General features: G+C 44.3%; 1 protein-coding gene across 1 annotated transcript in view; it reads left to right on the top strand.

Moving 5' to 3' along the window:
• Positions 1-26,479, top strand: part of STOX2 (storkhead box 2) — a 101,263-nt gene extending 74,784 nt beyond the window's left edge. Inside the window, exons 2-4 of the mRNA XM_068972063.1 lie at positions 12,297-12,449; positions 18,862-21,127; positions 26,284-26,479. Of these exons, the coding sequence (XP_068828164.1) occupies positions 12,297-12,449; positions 18,862-21,127; positions 26,284-26,479 (2,615 nt within the window). The remainder of the gene's footprint in view (positions 1-12,296; positions 12,450-18,861; positions 21,128-26,283) is intronic.
• The last annotated feature ends 296 nt before the right edge of the window (positions 26,480-26,775 follow it).

Here is a 26,775-nt window from a genome sequence, read left to right as displayed (position 1 = left end):
CAGAATTGGGGCTTCCCTGATAGCTCGGTGGGTAAAGAATCTGCCTGCAATGCAGGAAACCCAGATTTGATTCCTAGATTGGGAAGATCCCCTGGAGAAGGGAAAGGCTACCGACTCCAGTATTCTGGCCTGGAGAGTTCCATGGGCGGTATAGTCCATGGGGTTGCAAAGAGTCGGACACGACTGAGCAACTTTCACTTACAGAATTGCATGACATCTGAGAGCTCTTATTCCCTGTGGTCATCTGGGACGGATATTTCGTTGTGATTTTATTGCTGGGGGTAAGCGGCCTTAACCTAGCTCTGGGTGAGGGACTAGAGAGCGAGGAGACTGCTGATGGAAAACATCTCAGTGGTTGTTGTTGTTTAGTGGCTAAGTCGTGTCCAACTCTTGGCCACCCTGGGAACTGTAACCCTCCAGGCTCCTCTGCCCATGGGATTTCCCAGGCAAAAATGCTTGAGTGGGTTGCCATCTCCTTGCCCTATCTCACTGGCTAGCTGGGTCTTACCTTGCCTCAACTATATATGTAGTACGTATTTGCTCGACAGCATTTGAGTGCCTTGACATATCAATAGGTTTATTCTGTAGTGCCTAAATATACACACCACGTGGGTTGATGTGGAGACTTCTTAGCAAAGGTTTGTGAATTATAGAAACAGATAAATTGGTGGCCCAATGGCTCTTCTTTCCATCCTGACTTTTCAGCTCACAAACTATTGCACTAGTGGCGTGGTCCACACGTGTTCTGTCTTTGTGGTCAGAGATGTCAGTCATCATCCTTGCTGATGGTGAAGACAGCTCCTGAACCAGGGAGCTCTCACTTCTCCCTGTCCATCGATTGTCTTCTCTATCTGATTCTCCACCCTTTGTGGTTTGTCCATCTCTGCTTATCTTCAGACAGTTTATTTATTTATTTTTATCAGTAGTCCAATCTCAGTAATGAGAGTGTTAGCTAATATGACTAATGAAAGCTTGTAGCTTGGGGAAGATAACAGGTTTCTTCTGCAAGCCAGTGAAGCAGCTGATTTGCATTAGACCTACCTAGTGCATCTCTGCATTAGACGGACTGCTAAATAGGTGATAACAGTGGACACTAACCCATTTGTATTTGTGCACATGTGCCATCTGCCACTGTGACCACTCTTATTTAACTCTCATTAGAATTTTCTTCAGAGAAGGCAATGGCACCCCACTCCAGTACTCTTGCCTGGAAAAATCCCATGGATGGAGGAGCCTAGTAGGCTACAGTCCATGGGGTCGCTGAGGGTCGGACACAACTGAGTGACTTCACTTTCACTTTTCACTTTCATGCATTGAAGGAGGAAATGGCAACCCACTCCAGTGTTCTTGCCCAGAGAATCCCAGGGATGGGGGAGCTTGGTGGGCTGCCGTTTCTGGGGTCGCACAGAGTCGGACACAACTGAACTGACTTAGCAGCAGCAGCAGCAGAAGTTTCTTAGTAAGTCATATCTGATCAACACCATTAACTGTAGTATTATTAATGAGAGCTTCTTATTTACATTCTCTTTTGAATTAAAACAAGTTATTCAATTAATAGCTTAGGAATTAGACCTTTTTTACGAGAACTCCATCAAGACTTGAAATAAAGTACCAGGGAGCTTTCAAAAGAATTTAGAGAGTTTCTAAATATTTTTTTAAAATTTTTATTGTCAGTGCCATTGATGATTGCAATTGAGATTCAACCTTAAATTTCTGACATCAATGGCATTAAGCCAGACATGCAGTAAACTGGTAAAAGAGCCTTTTTCAGTGCCAGTTTCCTTTTAAATTTCCGATACAGACATTTGAAAGTCAAGTACCGTAATTTGATTTCTAGGGAAAGCTGCTTAAAATGAAGCGTCATGTAAGTTGATGATGCTTATATGTTCTGCCCTGCTGAAAGGGTATTTCTGTCTGCAGGAGGGTGTATAGGAAGGGGCTGTATGTGTTTTTTTTTTTTAGAATGGCTTAAAAAAAAGAGAACCATCTGTTAAAAGACCCAAAAACAACATGTATACATAAAATCAGGGTTAATAAATTAAACTTAATTGTAAAACACTAAGATTTGTGTGATGTTCTGCTTTTGAGAAGCTGTTCACTTAACCTCAGAGAGCTTATGATTTCCTCAGGCCCAAGGGTATGGAAGATAAACCTTGGCAACATTCTGCGTCCTCTGAACAGCTTGTTAAAGGAATAGACTTGTATTATCGCTATACCCACCATACATTTTACAGGCATGTTTGACTGTTTTTATGAGTCATGGTATCTACTGCATGTGGTAATTTTATTGGCATCTATAATTTTAACTTTAGTGTTAATTTTGGCAGTCCAGAGAACAAAAACAGGCACCCTTTGGTTCTAAGGAGCATGACTTGAATTAGGAAAGAGTAAATTCTGAAGTCTTTATTACAAGGAAAAAATTCAGAGCCAACCTATTTTTCTGTCATTTAAAAAAATTAAATCCTACTTTTTCAGGTTGGATGGGCATTAAAATCGTTTTCTCCGACAAGATGGAAATAGAGAATCCCAGGGTCGGGGTAGCCTAGTGGGCTGCCGTCTATGGGGTCACACAGAGTCGGACACAACTGAAGTGACTTAGCAGCAGCAGCAGCAGCAGTATTGTATTATGCTTTTATGCCAGAATTCTGCTGCGTTGACAGAGAATCAAATTTGAGTCTGAAGGAATCTTTGAAACCGTGTCATCCAAACCCTCATCTTACAGAGAGGAAATAGACTCAGAGTGGATAATTGCATTTTGTTAAAAGAGCCTAGGCACTTAACAGTACCTCCTGAAAGCCTTTTTTATTGGCAATTTCCTAATGATAAATTAATACAGTTTGAGAACTACATTTACAAGGAGGTTGCTTTGTTTCATGAACTTCATTAGGGTCAAAGGTAACTTTTGAATCCTAAGTACAGAATGAGTTGACATTTACAATGGAAAACAGCACTTAAAAATAAACAGGAAAACAGGATAATTCCAAGGGAATGCTGGTATTTGTTGGGGGGAGATTGTTTAAAGAAGGCTAAGATAGAAGATGGACTTCAGGGCACTTGCAGGGTTGCAGTTCATTGTGATGTGATCCACCTGGAAAAATTATGGCTTTCCTTTTCATGTACAGTTGCGTGAACATGGGTTCTTTAAGATGAAAGGAAATAGATTTAAGTTTGCTTTTCTGGTAGGTATCTTTTGGAAAGCTGTGAGTGTCATCTGGGAAGGGACAAATGTAAGTTGCCATGGAAGTCACGCCTTCTTAGCTGTGTCCCCACCATATGCAAAGGTTGTGGAGCCCAGAGAACCTCAGATAGCAACTGGGGGGAAAATGGCATTCATAGAGAACTGAGCTTTATTATAGCTCTTTTTTTTTTCCCTACAAAAAGAACCAAGATAGGAATAATTTTGGAACTCGAGTGCCCAGAGGTTTGGGGTATTTAAGAGGCACACTCAAATAGATTTCTTGAAAGGATGAATTATGTGAGAGAGGATTTAAAAAAAATAATTCCAGCTAAAGTAACTGGCCTGAAGTTGGAAGGGAGAATAGATAGAGTTAAATAGTAAAAATGCACGTGCATTTTTCCTTATATTTCTGAGGTATAAGTCACCAGCTGTAGAAGATGAAAGAGGAAGTTGGCATGTGGGTGATTTCTGCCTGTTGTCCCAGACCCTCCTTGTCAATTTCTCAGTGATGGTAACGGTCACCGGTTTGTTCCCCACAGTTGCACCAGAGTTGATTTTCTAACACAAACATGTCATGTATAGATAATTCCTCTGTATAAATATCAGAGTTCCCATCAGCATCAGGGGTAAAGTCTCAGCCTTCTGGTCACCCAGGATCTGGCTCCTACAGTTCTCTCCATCTCAACCCCCAGCCTGCTCCAGCTGTGCCAGAGGACACCCCCAGCTCCCCAGCTCAGCCTTACGCATGCTCACTCCTGCCTCTGGTCCAGCCCCTCCATCATTCCTTCTCCCGTTACCATGGATGCGTTTATCTCCACTCTCATGCTTCTCAGCTGACCTTACATGAAAGCAGTGGCCACATATTCATGGAGATATTTGAAATTGAATGTGAAATGCTTTTAAAATCGAAGACGTGTACTTAGAATTGTAATATTGCCACACCTTCTCACATTTTAAATTCATTTCACAGAAGTTTGCTCAACGCTCACTCAGTCCAAGGCACTGTGCTTGGTTTGATCTGAACAATCCTGGATTTGACAAATGTCCCCTGAGGACTGTACTTAAGTGGATGTTTGTAAGAAAATAAAGCTGAAATAAAACCTATTTATCCCCGCTTTCTAGAACAATAGGACAGCATTATAGCAGTTTAGAAAGAATTGGCTAGCCCACAAAGTAGCTGTGAGCTTTTACAGGAGTTGTCTCTATGAATATGTTCAGAACTACTTCTGGCAGTAGAAAAATCCATCCTATAAATTAGACAAGTAACAATTCATCGTTTATGCAAAATGTGGTTGTTTCTGTAGATTATGGTGACCAGTAACATTATAGTAGTATTTATATTCCCTTGTTTTCTTCTTTGACCATAAATGTGGTCCACCTATTGGAAGAATTTTCTAGTAGTATGTTTTAAGAGTGACTAGTTGGCTCCTTAAGTAGGTTTGACTTAAAAGCCAAAGAAAATCATGGTAACCTTGAATAATGTGTTATGTTGGGTTGATCGATACCTATAATTCCTTTTATTCCTTAAGTGCATGTCTTAATCCTCACATGATATATAGTTATTTTTTCTCTGGCAACTGCTATGTTTTGGGGGAGAAATTAACAGGGAGAATCTTAGAAATTGCATGGTTAAGTACATTTGGGCTCTCATTAAATTTTGTGTTTGTTTTGCAAATTATTCAGCAAAATATTTGAGTAAAATCAAAACCCTTTAAGTACCCTGAGCGTTCCTTCAGATTTTGTTATAAATGGAAATTCATTCATTCAGCACACATGTCCTGGGTGTCTAGTGTGGGCTCTGCTTTATTCTAGGCACTGAGAGCGTAGTGGGAATGTGGGGTTCACCTTTCCTTCTGCCACAGAGCTTGTGTTCTAGGGGGTGAGACAGACAGTGAACTGGTACGCAAAAGCACTCTTGCATGCATTCAGAAAGTGAAGACGGGGCTTGGTAAGGCCCTGGTGCCAATTCCTCTGTGTGTGTGTGTGTGTGTGTGTGTGTGTGTGTGTGTGTGTGTGTGTGTTGGGGGGGCGCTTCCACTATACCAGCAAGTCTGCGACACCAGCTGAGTATCCTACAGTTCACTGCAATTACAACACCATCTGTCTGAAAGCATCAGATCCCACGGGTTCAGGCCTCGGTCCACAGACTGCCCTCACCCCAGCTCACCCCATCCCCGACTTCAGATACCAGTGGCAAGTCCAGATTGTGGCCTGTGCTTCTGAAAGACCAGGCAGTAGATTGGAGGCGTCCATGACCCCCTCCTTGGGTTCAGTTACTTTGCTGGAGCAGCCTACGGGGAGAAACCTTTCAGTTACTACAGTAATAGTTTAAAACAAGAAGATTGTAAAAGAATGCACTTCAGGAAGAGCCAGATGGGAGAGATGCACAGTGCAGGGTGTAAAGAAAGGATATGGAGCTCCATGCCCTCCCCAGGTCCACCCCTGCCCCAGCTGCCACATGTTCAGCAATCTTAGAAGCTCTCTGGACCCCATCCTTTGGGTTTTCATGGAGGCTTCATAACATAAGCGTGTTTGATTAAGTCATTGGCCATTGGGGATTGATTCAACCTTTAGCGCCTGTCTCCTCCCTGGAGGCCGGGGGCGGGGCTGAAAGTTCCAGCCCTCTAACCACGCAGTTGGGCTTCCAGGTGGCGCTAGTGGTAAAGAACCCACCTGCCAATGCAAGAGACATAAAGAGATGCCGGTTCGATCCCTGGTTGGGAAGAGCCCCTGGAGAAGGGAATGGCAACCCACTCCAGTATTCTTGCCTGGAGAATCCCATGGACCAAGGAGACTGGCGGGCTATACTCCATAGGGTTGCAAAGAATCGGACACGACTGAAGCGACTTAGCATGCACATACAACCACGTGGTTGGTTCTCCAACAAAGATACCCTGGTCTCTCTCATCACATAGGAAATTGCACAGGTTTTAGGAGCTCTGTGTCAGACTTGAGGACGAAGACCAAACAATTATTTCTTATTATAAACCGTAGTATTGGGTAACATGAGAGGGAGTGTGCTGTGGTTTTAAGATAGCATTAGATCTGGTGCCCTGGGCAGGGCTCCTCAAGGAGAAGCAGCCCGTCTGGAGAGAAGTGCCAGGAGCCCCCCAGATCGGGGCTCAACAAAGACAGAGGCTGTGAGTTGGGGGAAGGTGAGTGAGTTCAAAGAACAACGGCGGTGGTGAGCCCTTTGCAAGGCGGAGGTGAGGAGGGCGTGGGGGATGCTCGCAGAGGTGGGTGGACGGGCTAAAGGCCAGTGTAGACCTGGCTGGAGTCCCCGCCTCCTAGGCACAGCAGGCAGTGGAGAATTTCAGGCAGGGAAGCAGCGTGTTTTCAGTTTTTCTAAGAAGACCTGGCTGCTCTGCAGAGAAGGGAGTGTGCAGCAGGAGGGAGGGCTAGGAATCATCAAGCTATTGTGATGGACCAGCTGAGAGGGCACAGAGGCCTGGGGTAGGGGTCACACTGGAGATGGATTGGAGAGAAGAGAAACACGTGGGCACAGTGGGTATCGGGTGGCTGATGGGGCTGGGGGTGGGACCGGAGCAGGACATGCTTTATCTTCAGTTCAGTTCAGTTACTCAGTCGTGTCCGACTCTTTGCGACCCCATGAATCGCAGCACGCCAGGCCTCCTTGTCCATCACCATCTCCCGGAGTTCACTCAAACTCACATCCATCGAGTCGGTGGTGCCATCCAGCCATCTCATCCTCTGTCGTCCCCTTCTCCTCCTGCCTCCAATCCCTCCTAGCATCTGGGTCTTTTCCAATGAGTCAACTCTTCCCATGAGGTGGCCAAAGTATTGGAGTTTCAGCTTTAGCATCATTCCTTCCAAAGAAATCCCAGGGCTGATCTCCTTCAGAATGGACTGGTTGGATCTCCTTGCAGTCCAAGGGACTCTCAAGAATCTTCTCCAACACCACAGTTCAAAAGCATCAATTCTTCAGCGCTCAGCTTTCTTCACAGTCCAACTCTCACATCCATACATGATCACTGGAAAAACCGTGGCCTTGACTAGATGGACCTTTGTTGGCAAAGTAATGTCTCTGCTTTTGAATATGCTATCTAGGTTGGTCATAACTTTCCTTCCAAGCAGTAAGTGTCTTTTAATTTCATGGCTGCAGTCACCATCTGCAGTGATTTTGGAACCGCAAAAAATAAGTCTGACACTATTTCCACTCTTTCCCCATCTATTTCCCATGAAGTGATGAGACCAGATGCCATGATCTTAGTTTTCTGAATGTTGAGCTTTAAGCCAACTTTTTCACTCTCCTCTTTCCCTTTCATTAAGAGGCTTTTTAGTTCCTCTTGACTTTCTGCCATAAGAGTGGTATCATCTGCATATCTGAGCTTATTGATATTTCTCCCAGCAATCTTGATTCCAGCTTGTGCTTCTTCCAGCCCAGCGTTTCTCATGATGTACTCTGCATATAAGTGAAATAAGCAGGGTGACAATATACAGCCTTGACGTACTCCTTTTCCTATTTGGACCCAGTCTGTTGTTCCATGTCCAGTTCTAACTGTTGCTTCCTGACCTGCATATAGGTTTCTTAAGAGGCAGGTCAGGTGGTCTGGGATTCCCATCACTTTCAGAATTTTCCACAGTTTATTGTGATCCACACAGTCAAAGGCTTTGGCATAGTCAATAAAGCATAAATAGATGTTTTTCTGGAACTCTCTTGCTTTTTCGATGATCCAGCAGATGTTGGCAATTTGATCTCTGGTTCCTCCGCCTTTTCTCAAACCAGCTTGAACATCAGGAAGTTCACGGTTCACGTATTGCTGAAGCCTGGCTTGGAGAATTTTGAGCATTACTTTACTAGTGTGTGAGATGAGTGCAATTGTGCGGTAGTTTGAGCATTCTTTGGGATTGGAATGAAAACTGACCTTTTCCAGTCCTGTGGCCACTGCTGAGTTTTCCAAATTTGCTGGCATGTTGAGTGCAGCACTTTCACAGCATCATCTTCCAGGATTTGAAACAGCTCAACTAGAATTCCATCACCTCCACTAGCTTTGTTTGTAGTGATGCTTTCTAAGGCCCACTTGACTTCACATTCCAGGATGTCTGGCTCTAGGTGAGTGATAACACCATCATGATTATCTTGGTCTTGAAGATCTTTTTTGTACAGTTCTTCTGTGTATTCTTGCCACCTCTTCTTAATACCTTCTGCTTCTGTTAGGCCCATACCATTTCTGTCCTTTATCGAGCCCATCTTTGCATGAAATGTTCCCTTGATATCTCTAATTTTCTTGAAGAGCTCTCTAGTCTTTCCCATTCTGTTGTTTTCCTCTATTTCTTTGCACTGATTGCTGAGGAAAGCTTTCTTATCTCTCCTTGCTATTCTTTGGAACTCTGCATTCAGATGCTTATATCTTTCCTTTTCTCCTTTGCTTTTAGCTTGTCTTCTTTTCACAGCTATTTGTAAGTCCTCCCCAGACAGCCATTTTGCTTGTTTGCATTTCTTTTCCATGAGGATGGTCTTGATCCCTGTCTCCTGTACAATGTCACGAACTTCCGTCCATAATTCATCAGGCACGCTATCATATCTAGTCCCTTAAATCTATTTCTCACTTCCACTGTATAGTCATCATGGATTTGATTTAGGTCATACCTGAATGGTCTAGCGGTTTTCCCTCCTTTCTTCAATCTAAGTCTGCATTTGGCAATAAGGAGTTCATGATCTGAGCCAGAGTCACCTCCTGGTCTTGTTTTTGCTGACTGTATAGAGCCTCTCCATCTTTGGCTGCAAAGAATATAATCAGTCTGATTTTGGTGTTGACTATCTGGGGATGTCCATGTGTAGAGTCTTCTCTTGTGTTGTTGGAAGAGGGTGTTTGCTATGACCGGTGCATTTTCTTGGCAAAACTCTATTAGCCTTTGCCCTGCTTCATTCCGTATTCCAAGGCCAAATTTGCCTGTTACCCCAGGTATTTCTTAACTTCCTACTTTTGCATTCCAGTCCCCTATAATGAAAAGGACATCTTTTTTGGATGTTAGTTCTAAAGGGTCTTGTAGGTCTTCACAGAACCATTCAACTTCAGCTTCTTCAGTGTTACTGGTTGGGGCATAGGCTTGGATTACTGTGATATTGAATGGTTTGCCTTGGAAACGAATAGAGATCATTCTGTCAGTTTTGAGATCGCATCCAAGTACTTAGTGCAGGATAAAAACAAAGACGATGTGGAAGAGTTATTCAGAGCATCCACATTTCATTTGGTTCTCTATCATGAGTTTAAAGTCATTCCACATATTCAGCCTTAAAGTGAAACTGAGCTTTTTCAATATAAATGCATTTCGGACACTTAAGGCTTCCTTGCCTCTTACAATTGGCTGCAAAGAAATTAACTGAGAAGACTGCTAAATGTTCGACCTTTGTTAGTTAAACTAAATAATTTCTGCTAAAAGCGTAAGGACTAGCATGACCTAAACCAGTTGGTTTTGCTAGTGGTCACTCCTTTTTTACGGAAAACTCAAGTTCCCTTTCACCTATACAAAATCAGAAAATAGACCCACATTTAAAAGAAAATATGTAGTATTTTTGGATCTTTAGTCTTCTGAGACTACGATAATTATGATAGGCAAATTCTGGAAGGGGTTAGCCTCCCGAGCGATACACTGATACGCTTGGAAGGCGCTTTGATCTCCCCATCCTTTGTCAGCTGACCCCATTGTTGTTTTCATCTGACTTATAAAATCACCCCATGTGGCCAACCTAGCAAATCATCAAGAAACCTGCCTCACTGCCCTCATCCTCTTCTGTGGAAGGCGGAAGGAGAGAGAAGAATGCACGGGAGAGATCATTAGAGTATCTATGACTGAGCTACGGGGCCACCGTGGGGAGGGGGGTTTGAACATCAGTCGCTCCAAACGCGGCCCCACCCTTCAACTCCACTGCATCTCAGCACCACCAGTCATTCATCTTTCACACAGAAGCCTTTGGAATAAGGTTGTGTTTGAGTGAAGGGTACAACAGTCTTTTGAAGACTTAAATACAGTCTTCTAGGCAGTAGCAAGCTTGCCCACGGAGATGGTCCCGGCCCACATGATTCTGTCATTTTTGAGTCATTGATATGAACTGAGCTTCACTAGCCAGTGAGTGAAACTCAGATCCTGAGAACAGCCCGAAATTCAGTCTTCCAGCTTCTGCCCACTGCTACCCCGCCAGATATTTGCCAGAATCTCTCCAAGGTCTGTCTGTCCATCTGTGAGACATATATGCCACAGGCCCTGGCAGTTTGTGGGTTCAGTTCCTGGTTTCTGCTGGCTTTTATCTCCATTGGCAACCTGCTGTTCTGGACCTGGGCACTGCCCCTGGTTGTAGGGGAAATGTCTCCCTCTTCTCAGACCCGTCTTACAGAGAATGGAGCCACAGCAGAGCTGATTGGAGCCCGAGGGATGCCGGGGAGAGGGGAGCACTGGGCCGAGCTGGGCTTGGGGGCGAGGTCGGGGGCGTCAGGCTTCAGCCTTCGACCTGGGGTCCCGCTGCTTCATCTGGTGCACCTCTTAGACTTACTCTCTCACCTCGTGGTTTTCATCCCCAGGCGCTGTTGCCTGGTTCCATCCATCAAACCATCCAGTCCATCAGAGCAAGGTTCATGTTCTTTCCCAAAGGCCCTCGAGACTCCTCCTGCCCCAGTCAAGCTAGAGGTCGTGTCTGGACACAGGAGGTGGTCCACCCCAGGGCACCCGGACACTGCCGGGCAGTGGAGGGGGGTTGCTCAGTGCACAGGCTGGCCTGAGTCCAGCTTTGGTGCGTTAGGGTGATTTATAACAAGGGTGAGATCCTACTTGGAAGCAGAGGAGGAGAGATTATGTAAATCCATGTGAAAAAGAAGCTTCAAAGCTCACAGATACTCTCCGGAGAGCCTCACCCCCTTTCTGAACGGCCTTTCTCAAGCGAGACCTTACAGAACCCCAGGTGGGAACAGGTGGTCCCCAGATGTCAGGAGGGATTTCCCTGCCCTCCACCTCTCCCTCTGCGGGGGGCTCCCCTGCCTGCCCCCAGAAGCCTCTCTGGGGGATCCTTTCTCAGAACACGACTTGAAAATCACACTGTGATACAAGATTGCAGCAAGGGAGCCAGTTCCATGCACCGAATGTTGCCACCTCCCCGAGAACCGTGTGGGGCCCCTCGCTGCTGGCTCTGCACCCTGCCCTTCCTGCTCTTTCAGATCCAAATGTGTGTGGGAGGCCACAGGCCCTGCTGGATGGTAGGCGCATCCTCCACGTGGCCACCGGCGTGTCTTCCTGAAATGCACGTCTGACTCTCTCTCCTTGAATTCCCTCAGGATGAAGCCCTTGGGCACTCAGTTCTTTGCTCATAGTTGTCCCTCCATACCTGTCCCCCTTCTCTGCGGCTCCCCAGAAAATAGCCCTGCACCTCGCAGGCTGCTGGCATACTCCCACTTCAGCACCAGATTCAGGCTACACGACCTCGGAAAAACCTTCTCTCACTTCCTGCTTCTCAGTCCCATCCTCACCTCCAGGTGTGTACATCACTCTCCTCTTCTGCCCCAGATTATTGTTCAGCCTTCTGCATAGGGAACTTTTCGTCTGTTTCCTCCACTTACATAGAAACTGCTTGAGGGCAGAGATGTTGGTGGGAGGGAGCTTATTCACTCTCCCAGGTGCTTCTCAAGCCCCCAGAAGATGCTGATGTGCAGAGGGCACCCAGAGTTTGAATGAATGAATCTTCAAGTTACCGCAAGTGCACTTGTCGAGATGTGAATGACAGTTATTAAACAAATCAGCTCCAAGTTTAAAAAAAAAAACAGGTCATTGGAAAAAAAGCTTCACAGTTGCACGCCTTGCAGTAGTAAGTCTCTTCCAACGAGAGCTCAGGTTTTAAAGGCAAGTTTTCTTTGTGGAGGCAGCTGAAGCTTCCGCTGTTCTGTGCAAGCCTTTCCACGTCTGCACGTGGCTGGGGCAGTAACACATTTCAGGGTTGAGGGTTGACTGTATTTGCAGCACAGGGAATAGGTGAGAGTCACGGGAGGGGTGTGTGTGTGTGTGTGTGTGTGTGTGTGTGTGTGTGTGTGTGTGTGTGTTTGAAGGTGTGTGTGTGTGACAAGTGGCTGGGTCTTAACGAACTGCTTACTTGGTAATTGTCTTCCTACAGGTGATGTATCACCAATCAGTATGTCTCCCATCAGTCAATCTCAGTTTATCCCACTTGGGGAAATCCTTTGCTTGGCCATCTCCGCAATGAACTCGGCAAGAAAACCTGTCACCCAAGAAGCACTGATGGAGCACCTGACCACCTGTTTTCCAGGTAACAGGAAAAGGGTGATGTACTTTCCAGATGGATGCGCACTCTGGCTGACCTGGGACTTTATATGGACACTTCATCCCATGATTAAATTCAATAGGAAAAAAAAAAGTCTTTGCCAAAACCAACCAGTGACTTTTCTTAGCTCCGCAATTAAAAATCAAGGCATCAGTGTTACTTCAAAAATAATTTGCCACCTTCTGATAATTTTTCATTGGCACTGAGGGCAAGAAACTAAATCAGAATCCACAAAGAAGTCTGTAAAAACTACCACAATTCCATTTAACCTTTACAGCTCAACCTTCCTAAAGTACATGAGCATCTTGATTCAATGCAAGTTTTGTTTCCTGCCTGCTTGCTTTCTTTTCTTCCTTTCTTATCTCCCTTCTTTTTTCTTTCCTTCCTTTGATTTTCTGCTTTTCTTTTGGTGTCATTTAAACTACTTCAGAAGAGAACAGTTTAGAAAGCTTAATACTCTTCAAATTCTATTTGAAAAATTCATTTCAATGACAGTTCTAAAAGTTTGGAAGGATTTAGCTATCATATTTATATTTTTGTTTTTTAAAGCTAAGACTACTTACTTTTTCATAGTTTACTATTTGATAATAAAGTTTTGAAGTCTAACTGAATATTATTAAAATATTCGAACTTTATTTTTAATGCATAAAAGTCGAAAAAATAGTCTAGATTTTGACCTCTATTCCTGTTTTGGACATTCACATTCTAAAGAGTTTTTAGTAAGAAGTTTTCTAGTGAAAATATCTGTAGGCTGATACTTAAGCCCTTTTATCATGCTTCTGTATTGCTTGAATTTTTGAAAACAACTTTTATATACCAGTTCACATTACAGAAATATGGATATTTTTAAAAGGATCTGAAAAGAATAATTGTTGCTTTTCAGCCTTCTAAATAGGTCTGCATACTATTATATGTAGAGTGGGTAAGCAACAAAGTCATACTGTATAGCACCAGAAACTGTATTTAGTCTCCTGTGATAAACCATAATGGGAGTGAATATAAAAAAGAATATATACATATATATATATATATATATGTGTGTAACTGAATCACTTTGCCATAGAGCAGGAATTAGTGCAACATTGTAAATCAACCAAACTTTTATTAAGAATAAGTAAATAGGTCCTTATCCCTCCAGAATGATCAGTTAAATCAGACCAGTACATGTTAAGTTGTTACACATGGATCTTCCTGGGAGGAAAGTGACTGCTTACGGACTTGCCATTGGCTTTGGAGTTTGCTGGAGACTGTTGGCATGATCTGTGCTGTACTCTGTCTCCAATTCATCCCCTTAAATCGCTTCTACTGAATTCTCCCTCGGTCAGTGTCCTTCACGAACACAAAGAAATCATCCGAGGAAACCCATTAAGTTTTCAGTCTAAAGTTCTTACCATACAGAACATGAGCACGTGTGTCAGCAGTTTGTCAGATTTGCAAGATTAAAGCAATATATGTCTAAATAACCTCCCATCGGCATGCAGTATATTTAAATAGCTATTTTTGCTTTGGGAGATGGAAAGATATGGGCAAGGAGAAAGGTCAGATTCCAGCCCTATATTAATATAGAGCTTACCTTTGCTCCTTACACCAACAGAATCTGAACTCATGATGAACTTCGGGACTGGAATCTGGACGTGATGGAATATGCAAACCTTGACAGTCTCCATCACAGCCATCCCTTTACAAGTGAGCCCTGCAGATTTCTAGTGGAACCCTGAACTTCACAGACAATTGGAAATATCTGTCATTATACTGAGGCTTAATAGTAAAATAAAAATCATAGATATCAGTGACTTTCAGCTAAAGCTTTGAAAACTCCCAGTTAAGGGTATGGAAAACAGACTGGACAAGGAATGTTTCTACTTGGTCTTTTCCAATAATTAAAGATTTTAAAATTTAAAAAATAAATAAATAAATAAATAATTTTTTAAAAAAGTCAAAAAAAAAAAAGAAAAAAAAATAAACATTATTTGATTGGTATACTTGAAAATCCACATCAAAACTTTACTGTAAATTCTCTCTGGAAACTCTTATTCCTTCATTTGTGAACAACCAGAAAGCGTGTTCTTCCTGATGAGTAGACATGATTACATTGTAGTCATGATTTCGTGTAGTTTCCTGAGTTTTCTAAGATCAGCACTTTGAAGACCTCCAATCAGCAGATTCTATAATACAATGAAATTTTTGTCTTATAGCTATAATAGCTATAGCTATTTTTGTTATAATAGCTGTTTTTATGAATGACCCTTCAGCTTTCCTTTATTGTAATAGCGTAGTAACTTGTCAATCTTGAATTCTTCTAAATAAGGCTTACCGTTTTTGAAAAACTTCCGTTAACAATGTTAATCAAAAGTACACTACCATGTAGGACAGAGTCAGTTTCAAATATGAGTTTGTCATCTGAGTGCTGTGGTTCACAGCTCTAGTGGTTGTCGTTTGTGAGACTCTAATGTGAATAATGTCTTATCCTGAAAGTTGTATTCTGTGTAGCTGCTGCCCCCTGAAGTTGTTCAGCCGAACTAGAATAGTTTGTAGGGCTACTCACAGGGCAGAGAAGCTAAGTTGTTCATCTTCTGTTGTATTTTGGCTCTCACAAATTGCAAATATATGGCTTGGGTTACAACCCAATTCAGTTGAAACTCATTCTTGTTTTGAACAGAAACTATCATCAGTTCAGTTCAGTTCAGTCGCTCAGTCGTGTCCGACTCTTTGCGACCCCATGAATCGCAGCACACCAGGCCTCCCTGTCCATCTCCAACTCCTGAAGTTTACCCAAACTCATGTTCATCGAGTTGGTGATGCTATCCAGACATCTCATGCTGTGTCATCCCCTTCTCCTCCTGCCTCCAATCCCTCCCAGCATCAAAGTCTTTTCCAGTGAGTCAGCTCTTCGCATGAGGTGGCCAAAGTATTGAAGTTTCAGCTTTAGCATCAGTCCTTCCAATGAACACCCAGGACTGATCTCCTTTAGGATGGACTGGTTGGATCTCCTTGCAGTGCCAGGGACTCTCAAGAGTCTTCTCCAACACCACAGTTCAAAAGCATCAATTCTTTGGTGCTGAGCTTTCTTCACAGTCCAACTCTCACATCCATACATGACCACTGGAAAAACCATAGCCTTGACTAAATGGACCTTTGTTGGCAAAGTAATGTCTCTGTTTTTTAATATGCTATCAAGGTTGGTCATAACTTTCCTTCCAAGGAGTAAGCGTCTTTTAATTTCATGGCTGCAATCACCATCTGCAGTGAATTTGGAGCCCCCTCAAAAAAAGTCTGACACTGTTTCACTGTTTCCCCATCTATTTACCATGAACTACCATACAATGTTTTAAAAATTTTTTGATATTATATCAGCCTTAATAACCAACATACATTTGCATAAAAAACAACATACATTTCTCAAGAGTAGAGCCTTAAACAAAAAGGAAACCATGCTGCTCAAAAATTAAATAATTATGTTAAACGATACATCATTCAGAAGTACTGTTAAACCTTTTCTGCCTTGGTCACGAACGGTGACTTCTGAAGCATGGGTGTGTACTAAGTTGCTTCAGTCATCTCCAACTCTTTGCCACCCCATGAACTGTAGCCCACCAGGCTCCTCTGTCCATGGGATTCCAGGCAAGAATACTGGAATGGGTAGCCATTCCCTTCTCCAGGGGGTCTTCCTGACCCAGAGATGGAACTTGCATCTGTTACGTCTCTGAATATGTAGATTCCATCGTACATGGACTCTCTCCCCTTGAGAACTGCAGGCCATTTCTAGTGTTTTTGTATTTTACTTTTATAGTTTTGGAAGGACTGGGGGAGCCTAAACCTCTCAGCTTACCCGGTTATTCTAGGCAGTTACACAATGCTCTTTGAAGGTAATCCCTTTCCATGGGTCCTGACCCAAAGTTGAGACTACTGGTAGCTAATATTTGTGAGCACTCCCTGTGTCAGGCACTATTCTACACACATTAAACTCACTTAAACTCACATCATCCCCCTGAAGACAGGTACTATTGCTGTCCTGCTTCCCTGGTGGCTCAGACAGTAAAGAATCTGTCTGCAGTACGGGAGACCTGGGTTCTATTCCTGGGTCTTGAAGACCCCTGGAGAAGGGAGTGGCTACCCACTCTAGTATTCTTGCCTGGAGAATCCCAGGGACAGAGGAGCCTGGTGGGCTACAGTGCATGGGGTTGCAAAGAGCTGGACATGACTAAGCAACTAAGCACACACAGACTGTTATTGTCTACATTTTGTGACACTAAGTCGAGGCTCAGAGTCGTTAAGCAAGCTGCCTAAGGAGATACCAGCTGTAGTAGTTCTCTAGAGCAGTCTTAACAAAGTACAGACATCTATTGGATGCTACAATTCCAAGATCAACATATTGGCAGGGTTGGTTGGTGTCTTCTGAGGGCTGCGAGAGAAGAATCTGTCCCAGCCTCTCCCTGGGGCTAGTAGTTCTCTGCCTTCTACCAGTTCCTCTTCTCAGTGTGATATCTCTGTGTCCACGGTTCCCCTTTGTAGAAGAACACCAGACATAGTGTGCATCAGGGCTCACTCTAATGACCTCAGTTTAACTTGGTTGTCTCTGTAAAGACCCCATGTCCAAATAAGGTGACATTCTAGGCTACTGGGGATTAGGACTTACATAGGAATATGGGGGGCAGAGGGACTCACACTTAATTCAGCCAGTAACGTCAGCTACCAGTGGTGAAGCTGGAATTTGGATCCGTGCAGTCTGACCCAGGAGCCCGAGCGTTTGGTCTCCCCTGAAATTGCCATTTTTGTGGGTCAGACACCGTTGCGTACTGCCAGGATGATTCCACCTGACCTATTTCCAAATTATATCATTCAGGTCAGTCTTAGAAATATGATCACCCTTGATTTGTGGCACTGAGGAAAGGAGAACATTAAAGAAATTAAACGCGCTACAGCCTGGAGAATTTATACTCTGTGAAGAATGTATGTTCTTAATAGTCTCTTTAAGCGCGTTAAGACAGCACTTAAATGGGCACACAGTCAGTGTACAAAAAGAGCTTCTGTGATTTTCTTCTGGAACATCTATTCTAGCAAATACAGCAAAAAGTCTGAAAACAGTCAGTGTACAAAAGAGCATCTGTGATTTTCTTCTGGAACATCTATTCTTGCAAATACAGCGGCTTGAGACTCAGCGATCAGATGGATGTAAGAGCCTCTAAGCTGTCACTGGTGTGTTTATTAGAGCTCTCTGCCTATGAATTTGAAAAATTCACTTTGCTGCCACCTTCCTTTTGCTGGCTTATGACAAGAAGGAGGAAGGTCTCACCTAACTATCACCAGTGCTATAATCACATTTGAATTTGAAGATGATGATTTCAAAATTGGAGAGTACATCCTAAACAGTGGTCAAGTCTAGTTGCCCTTTTATATAATTTATAAAATTAAGTTTATTAAATAAACTCAATCTTGGAATGAGAGTATGGAGCAGCTTCAAGCGAATGTGGTAGCCTCTATATATATTAGATTTCTTTTCAATACCAGGATGGCTCTCTCAACCGTGACTTCCTAGTTGCTTTTATTGAAAGTCTTTTCTGTAAACTTACAAGATACTGAAAATGTTTTTTCTTCATTTAAGGATACTCTGTCTTTGGGACATCTCTGGCTGTCCAGTGGTTAGGACTCTGCACTTCCATTGCTGGGGGTCTCGGGTTCAGTCCCTGGTAGGCGAACTAAAATCCCTCATGCCTTGCAGGGCAGCCAAAAAAAAAATTCTGTCTTGAGCAATTCAGTTTAGTAAAGGTTTATAACAACAGTAACCACTTAACTCCATCTAGCATCCATTTTTCTCTTTCCAGCTTCTATCTTTTCCTGTTCTGTTGGTAGTACAATTCCATGAGTTATCAGAGAAAACCAGGATTCATGTTAAACTTAATGAACACCTTTGAATCCTGCTAGGTTGCTCTATGATGAGACTTAGAAGCTGGGCAAAATTAACAAGATTCTGTCTTAGTCTACGTGGACTGCTATAACAGAATACCATGGACTGGGCGGCTGAAACAAAAGACATTTATTTCTCACAGTTCTGGGACCAAGAAATCCAAGATCAAGGCACCTGCAGATTTGGTGTCTGGTGAGAGCGTCCTTCCTGGTTGGCAAACAGCCATACCCTCACATCACGGAGAGAGAGCTCTAGTCTCTTCCTTTCCTCATAAAGGCACATCACGGAGGCTGCAAGTTCATTAACTCATCTGAGCCTAATCACCTCCCCAAAACTCCCACCTCTTAGTAGCATCACCCTGGGGATTAGGGCTTGAACATGGGGATCAGTTTTGGCGGGGGGCACCATTCAGTCCATAAGCAGACTCAAAACACTCCAGGATCAACCACACTGCTCTCCTTCCATTCTCATGAGTGTGTCCTTTGGTTTCAGGTGTTCCCACCCCAAGCCAAGAAATTCTCCGGCACACTCTGAACACGCTGGTCCGGGAGAGGAAGATCTACCCGACTCCTGATGGCTACTTCATCGTCACCCCGCAGACTTATTTCATAACTCCTTCCCTCATAAGAACTAACAGTAAATGGTACCACCTGGACGAGAGGATACCTGACCGGTCTCAGTGTACCTCTCCGCAGCCGGGGACCATCACGCCCTCCGCCTCAGGCTGCGTCAGGGAAAGAACATTGCCCAGGAACCACTGCGACTCCTGCCACTGCTGCAGGGAAGACGTGCATGGCCTGCACGCGGCCACCCTGCAGAGGAAGCCCGCCAAGGACTGCAAAGACCCTTACTGCCCTCCTTCCCTCTGCCAGGTGCCAGCCACTGAAAAGAGCAAAAGTACTGTCAACTTCTCATACAAAACGGAAACCCTCTCCAAACCGAAGGACGGTGAAAAGCAGTCCAAGAAATTCGGGCTCAAGTTATTCCGGCTCAGCTTTAAGAAGGACAAGACCAAGCAGCTAGCCAACTTCTCCGCCCAGTTTCCTCCCGAAGAGTGGCCCCTGCGAGACGAGGACACGCCGACCACCATCCCTCGGGAGGTGGAGATGGAGATCATCAGGCGTATTAACCCGGACTTGACCGTGGAAAACGTCATGCGGCACACTGCCCTGATGAAGAAACTTGAAGAAGAGAAGGCGCACCGGAGTAAAGCCGGGTCCTCCGCCCACCACAGCGGAAGAAGCAAAAAGAGCCGGACTCACCGCAAGTCCCATGGAAAGTCTCGGTCGCACAGCAAGACACGAGTGTCCAAGGGAGACCCGTCCGATGGTTCCCATCTGGATATCCCGGGCGAGAGGGAGTATGACTTTTGCGATCCTCTTACCAGGGCCCCCCGGGAGGGCTGCTTCATCATCGAACACAAAGGGGATAACTTCATCATGCATAGCAACCCGAACGTGATCGAGTCTCATTTCCCCATGACCCCAGAATGGGACGTGTCTGGGGAACTGGCCAAAAGGAGGACTGAGATGCCTTTTCCTGAGCCTTCCAGGGGAAGCTCCCACTCAAAAGTGCACCGAAGCCACAGCCATACCCAGGACCGAAGGTCCAGGAACGAGAGATCCAACAAGGCCAAGGAGAGGTCCAGATCAATGGATAACTCTAAAGGCCCTCTGGGTGCTTCTTCTCTGGGGACGCCTGAAGACCTGGCCGAAGGCTGTAGCCAAGATGACCAGACCCCCAGCCAGTCCTACATTGACGACAGTACTTTAAGGCCTGCACAGACTGTCGGTCATCAAAGGGCTCACGTTTCGTCTGCAAGCTATAAAGAGGTGTGTATTCCAGAAATAGTCAGTGGCAGCAAGGAACCGCCCAGCGCTTGCAGCCTCTTGGAGCCAGGCAAAGCGCCAGAGAGTTTGCCATCCTTTGGTGAACTCAACTCTTGTCCAACAAAGACAGCTGCAGATGACTATTTCCAGTGCAACACCTCCAGTGAGACGGTGCTCACAGCGCCGTCACCTCTGGGGAAGAACAAAGAGGACCACGACACTCTGACTCTGGTGGAAGGGGTGAAAAAGCTGCCTCTGTCAGACAGGCAGGCCCCTCATTCCTCCAGGGAGCCTGCAGGGCACAAGGAGGAGTCACCAAAGGGGCCGGGCGGGGGCCCAATCACTCCAGGCGCAGTAGTCGAAGGCCTTGCCAACGGACGTCTCACCCAGCACCACGGCGCCGAGCCCAGCACCCTGGACAAGAGGAAAGAGATCTTCAGCAAAGACACACTGTTCAAACCTCTTCACAGCACCTTGTCTGTAAACAGCTATCACAAATCAACCCTGTCCCTCCTCAAATCGCACCCGAAGTCCCCTGCCGACACACTGCCAGGCCGAGGCGAGAAACCAGAGCCGTCCCTGGGGACCTCGGCCGCCCCTGCCCTGCCAGCCTCCCAGCGTCAGCAGGAGTCCGTGGGGAACCAGGAGGCCTCTTTCGACTATTACAACGTCTCTGATGACGACGAGTCTGAGGAAGGGGCCAACAAGAACGCAGAGGAGGAGAAAAACAGAGACGATGTAGGTACCATGCAGTGGCTCCTGGAGAGGGAAAAGGAAAGAGACTTGCAGAGGAAATTTGAGAAGAACCTCACCCTGCTCGCCCCAAAGGAAGCCGACAGCAGCAGCAACCAGAGGGCCACCCATTCGGCACGACTAGACAGCATGGACAGCAGCAGCATCACAGTGGATAGTGGATTCAACTCCCCACGGTAGGGAGCAGCGTCTGTGCACACACACATACGTCCACCGGGGCCTGGGGCTTTATGCAGGTTAACTCAGAGTTTCTAATTTCAATCTCAGTTCTGTGAAAGAGGGTGAAGAGTTGTGCGAGTTGTATTGTTAACAGCCTGTTTCTGACTTCTTTTTCAGGAATTGAAACAAATGTTTCTGCAGCTGTAGAGATCACCAATCTGGACTGGTGGGTTGGCTCCTTCCCGTCCAATCTAAGACCAACATTTCCCAGTATTTCGATGATATTGCCACCATGCTGATAAAGGAAGGGTTGTGTGTTTTGTTTTGTTTTTTTCTTTAGGTCTTTCAAAAAATAGTAGCTTTTTGAGTAAAATGAGTAGTCAGTGTGATGGTGGGAGGTAGGGGTTGGGAATAACTTGATTGACTCAAAGATGGGGAATCCATCTAGTGAGAATATAATAGCTCATCTCACAACCTCTGCAGTGGATCTAGAAGCTTGTAATCATCTCAACCCTGACTTTCTGTGCAGCCTGCACCCCTTGCTCTCATACACCTTCCTCTCACCACTCAAAAGTCTGCACGCACATGGAACTGGTCCCGTCCCAGGAAGACTGAGGGCCTGTGCTCTGTTAGATCGAAATGCATGCCAGCACTTTCTTTTCTCCTCCTGCAGAATTGGCACTTTGTAGGCACGCCGATCGTGGTGCCTTCTTTTTGGTAGGTGCTGGTAATTCAGCAGAGGGTTAACAGCTGAGTGTGCAGTGCCCAATGGCCACAGCCAGGGCACTGAAGTGGTTCAGAGGGTTAGGAAGCAAAAGGGAGTCTATGCCACTTTCCTTTTTTTCTCCTTAATTCTTCCTTCTCTTCCAAGAGCGACTTGGGACCTGACTCTCCTTCTGAATTCTACTCCAGATTGGTGACTCTGAGATGCAGAAATACTGTTGAGAGATTGACATCTCCCATTAGTTGTGATTCCCAACTTTTTATAGTAGTTTGTATTTGAACAAGTCCAAGATACGAATACATATTTCTTATATTTATTTTAATTTTAAGAATTAAAATTAGTTGCATTGTAATCCTTTGACTCTGTCTCTGGGTAATTTGAAGACAGAGCATCCCAAAACCAGAACTGGGAATCATGCATCTGTTTGTCTCATATTAGACCTTGGTTATTTCTTAAAGGGCTAGTTCTTCATTACCATTATTATTATTGTCAAGTAACGTTTCTTTTCTGAGTTAACACGTGTGGAAGTCTGATGTCTAAACAAACCACAGAGATGGCACCCTGGTTAACGTGGAAGCCAGGAGCTCCAGGTCTCCTCTGTCCACCCTCAGGGACATTAAAACCTCAGGGGGCCATGGCACTCAGTCAGCAGACTACTGGCCTGTTAAGTGACTTTGCTCAGAAATAATTTTTGCTAAATGTTTTTTAATCCCAAATGAAATCTTAATTTATACACCAGTTGTTTTACATATTCTTTTCTCTCTGCTTCCCTCTTCTACTCTCGTTTTTCCTCTTGATTTCCTAGTAGGGGATAGCACATAAGCGTAACTAAAAGTCTGCCATTGGCGGTAGACGTTCACTACCATTGCTTGTGGAAGGTGTGGGTTATTGCCCTGGACCTCCGGCTCTGCTGTTTCTTAGTCTATGGGCTCTCCCTGCTCGATGCTTCTCCACACCAGTTTCCAGCTCTTCACGGGGCACGCTTGGCCCCTAGACCTCCACAGAGGGAAAACCACCATGCTCCAGAGATAGTTGCAAGAGGGACATTGAGAGGTTAATGGGTTCTGACTCAAAACCTGACCACTGCATAATATTGAACGTTTTTTGTTATGGGGGTAGGTAAACAGAAATGTTCATGGAATTGTTGAACCAGTCTCTCCACAGAATATATTTTATTGTCTCTAAATTAGGAGTACAGATTATGGAATTGATGAACAGGATCATTTCTTGAACAAAGCTTATTTGCATAGCTTTAATAGTGTACTCAGGGTCAAATGTGCTGTCCTGGTAGGTCGTCCTGAGGAGTCTGTCTTCACTCAGGAGCTATCTTCCCTCTCTTATTAGGTAGAATTTTCTTTATGGAAATATGTAGATCACCCATAAATGTCATGCAGTTAGACAATCTACAGAACAATTCCTGATCGCACCCCTTTTGTTTTTCATATCCTTTGGTTAGAACCTGAGTGACAAACTTATTTTTGATATTTATTTTAAAATTATATTTCCCCTCTACTTCGATAAATTTACTAAGTTACCTTTCGGATGCATGAGGGTTGTCTGTGAAGGAGAATATTTGAGTTACAGGGGGTTTTACTCTCCAGTGTAAGGAGTCTTTTAGCCAAATAGCGTTATCATGCTGACACGGCTCCACCATTACAGATACAGGAACCTTCAGGGGCCATTTATTCAGATCTTTCGGTGAAAGAGCTCACTGAGCAACAAAGATCCAACCTGCACCACCACCCCACTGCCCCTGCCAAAAAAAAAGGTGATCTCCACACTGTCAAGTCTTCAGTGCTGACTCAGAAGTCATGTTCGGCCACATTTCCAAAATTCTTTAGTCCCCTTTAGTCAGGAAGATCCTCTGGAGAAGCGAATGGCAACCCACTCCAGTATTCTCGCCTGGGAAATCTCACGGACAGAGGAGCCTGGTGGGCTACAGTCCGTGGGGTCACAAAGAGTCAGACAAGACTGAGCGACTAACACTTTCACTTCAAAGTGCGTTGAGAGAAGGAAACGAGGTAGAAATTTAAACTATGCCATGAGATCGAAAGCTGCAAATGAAGACTCCTGTCGTGCAAAGCCTGCTTTTCCAGAGTCGAGGCTGAAAACCTGTTGATAAACACAATATGAGAATCAGAGGGCTCCAGGCTGCCCAGCACGTGTCTGATGCGTCCTGTGCTGTCCAGGTGCTGGCCCAAGGGGAGTGCACGCAGGGCACGGAACAGCAGGGCCTCTTGGTCCAGTTCTTCTGCCTATAAAATTCTGAGATTTTATAGGTTTTATAGATTTGTAGAGATTGCGCTCCATTAGCTCTCTTTAGAAAAGTGTGACATTTTAAATGTGATGACTATTGTTACTGCTTACCCTCCATCTCCATGAATTGTTTCATTGTCATATCCACCGCCTTCCATATGACTGTCAAACACTGTACTCACTGTCGCAGTAGTAATGAGATATATCCTTTGGAGACACTGGAATGCCCTGTTGTGTTTACCACTATTATTATGTTGGCCGTGGTCAAAGGTAGTCCGAGGTATCTTAGAGCACGTGTAGCTCCCACCTTAGGCCATCTGTTACAATGTTTGTTGATGGTACCTGACGTACAGTAGGGACTTGATAAGTTAAATTCCCACCTCAAAAACTGGTTGAGAAGTGAATTCCTTGGACCTCAAAATGCATTTTCCCATAGGAAAAAAAAGTCACTAGTAATACATAGGTTTCCAAGCCTCCCCACAGTGACTGGTTTTTTTCATGCGATGCCAGATGTACAACAGAAGTAACTCACATTTGTCTAGCTTTTGGGTGTACAGATCTTTCCTGGTTGCTTATTTCTTCTTCTGAGTCACTCACTGAGTAGGTACAGCACAAAACTCGACCTGTTTTAAAGATGAGGAAGTCAAATGCCCTAAAAAGTTGCTATTGTGATTACGAATGCAACCCAAGGAGCGTGTCACAACCTCTCTGGGGTTCTACATGTTTCTTGTCCTTTTTCCTTCCTCCACCTGACTCTCAGTTGTAGTCCTGGAAAAACACTGATGGATTTTCTTAGAGGAGGTGTAAGGCAGGTAAGTAGGTAAGTCTAGTGTTTTTCCATCACTTAATGATGATATTTTGGAGGATTCCTTAGATATGCCTAGATTGACCGTAAGCATCATGAAAGAACATGATTTACTTCTATGAATGTATGAACGCTCTGGAGGTACCCTCTGCAGTCAGGAAGCATTCAGTTGTCTTTTTTGGTAGTCGGTAAACAAACTCCCTTGTAAACAACTAACTCTTGGCTTTTTGATGAGAAGCAAGCTTAAGGCCACAAAGGGTCAGGATGAAATACCCTGTCAGGCATGGCTGCCAAGGTATAATGTTCAGACAGACTTGCTATGGGTTTCGGATGAGAATGAAAGCCAGGTGGTGAGGATGTCCACTGGGTGGTTTAACTTTAAATCAGTGATGGGGACCAACATGGAAGAATATTTTATAAACCTTCAATCTATCCAATAGGGTGGATGTTTTGAGCATCATTATGGTTTCTTCTACCTCTTTGTGAGCTGGTAAGTTTCGCATTACCCTTTTGAGGACCTAGAACATGAAACCCACTCAGTTCCCATCAGTCAGGCCAAGTAATCTTACATCTGTCATTGTCCTACACATTTGACATGTTAAATGTTGTAAACCTCTTGGGACAATAAAATAGATTTAAGTATTTCTAAATTAGAAAAAAGAGAAATCGAAATACTAAAGCTCTAAAATCACCTCTAAAGATTCCTTTAAAAAGTTAAATATTTCTACCAAAGTGGAAGAAGGGAGGAAATAAATGCGAATAGAGAAAACCTTAGATTCCTTACCTGAAAATAGAATGTACATTAACTAAAGTGTTACGTATTTAAAGCAGAGGTATGACGTCTGTAAAAAAGAATGTTATTCCCATCACTGCTGCAAATTGGCTAGTGTCCTGCTTAAAGTTCACATCCAGAGTCAAAAATCTACTAAGCAAGAATGAAAACAGAATCATTAGGATAAAAGTATGCAGTTGATTCAGGAGCAATTCTATCCATGAATTTTGAGCCTGAAATGAAATCATTACCTTTGTATAACTTACAAAGTCTTTTTAAAGTCTTTAGTCTTTTTTAAAAAAGGAACACGAGAGCCATCTATCACATCAGATTTTGAAGGCGTTTCCTTGAATGTGAAAGTCTAGGAAAGACATATATTTAGTTGTATGAAAACCCTTTACTCAGTGTGCTGCTGATGATAACATGTCTTGTGAAAAGCTTCTGGAGTCCAAGTTGCTGGAGCATATGTGAATAATCAGTATGAGATGCTCTGTACATGACATGATAAACTGCCAGAAGAAATCCATTAACTCCATCATTTGCTCTTCCTCTAGGGCTCAATATATAATTATTTATGTTAAAAACCAAACCAAACAAAACCTTTTTACTCTTGTAGCACTCGGGAGAGCCTGGCTTCCAACACATCGAGCATTGTTGAAAGTAACCGTCGTCAGAACCCTACCTGGAGCCCGGCCCACGGCGGAGCTGGCCCAGCCTTCAGTTTCCGAGCAAGTACAGACCCCCCCACCAACGAAGCTGAGAAATTACAGAAACCTTCCAACTGCTTGCAAGCTTCTGTTACTAGTGTGTGATAGTCATCCTGCCTCCGACCTCCCGTCTCATTCGATACAGCCAAGTTTACGACGCTGTGGCTGGTGTTTACATCTTTGGAAAGACAAGCATCTCAACGGCAGTTTTTGTGTTGACTTAAACTGTGCTGCTAAGTAGGCTAGGGCAAAAAACAACAACCGAAAAAATCTTTATTTCAGAGTATTGCTTTTCACATTTATGGCTCTGTAGCAACAAGAATAGCAGTAGGGTGATATGTATACTTTTGCTTCACTAATTGTAACTGAGCACACATAGGGAAGTCTAGACACTGTAAGTG

This window comes from Capricornis sumatraensis, chromosome 4 (genome assembly GCF_032405125.1).
Source record: "Capricornis sumatraensis isolate serow.1 chromosome 4, serow.2, whole genome shotgun sequence".
Lineage (NCBI taxonomy): Eukaryota > Metazoa > Chordata > Mammalia > Artiodactyla > Bovidae > Capricornis > Capricornis sumatraensis.
Note: the sequence above shows the minus strand (reverse complement) of the source record. Positions and strands in the feature narration are given on the sequence as shown.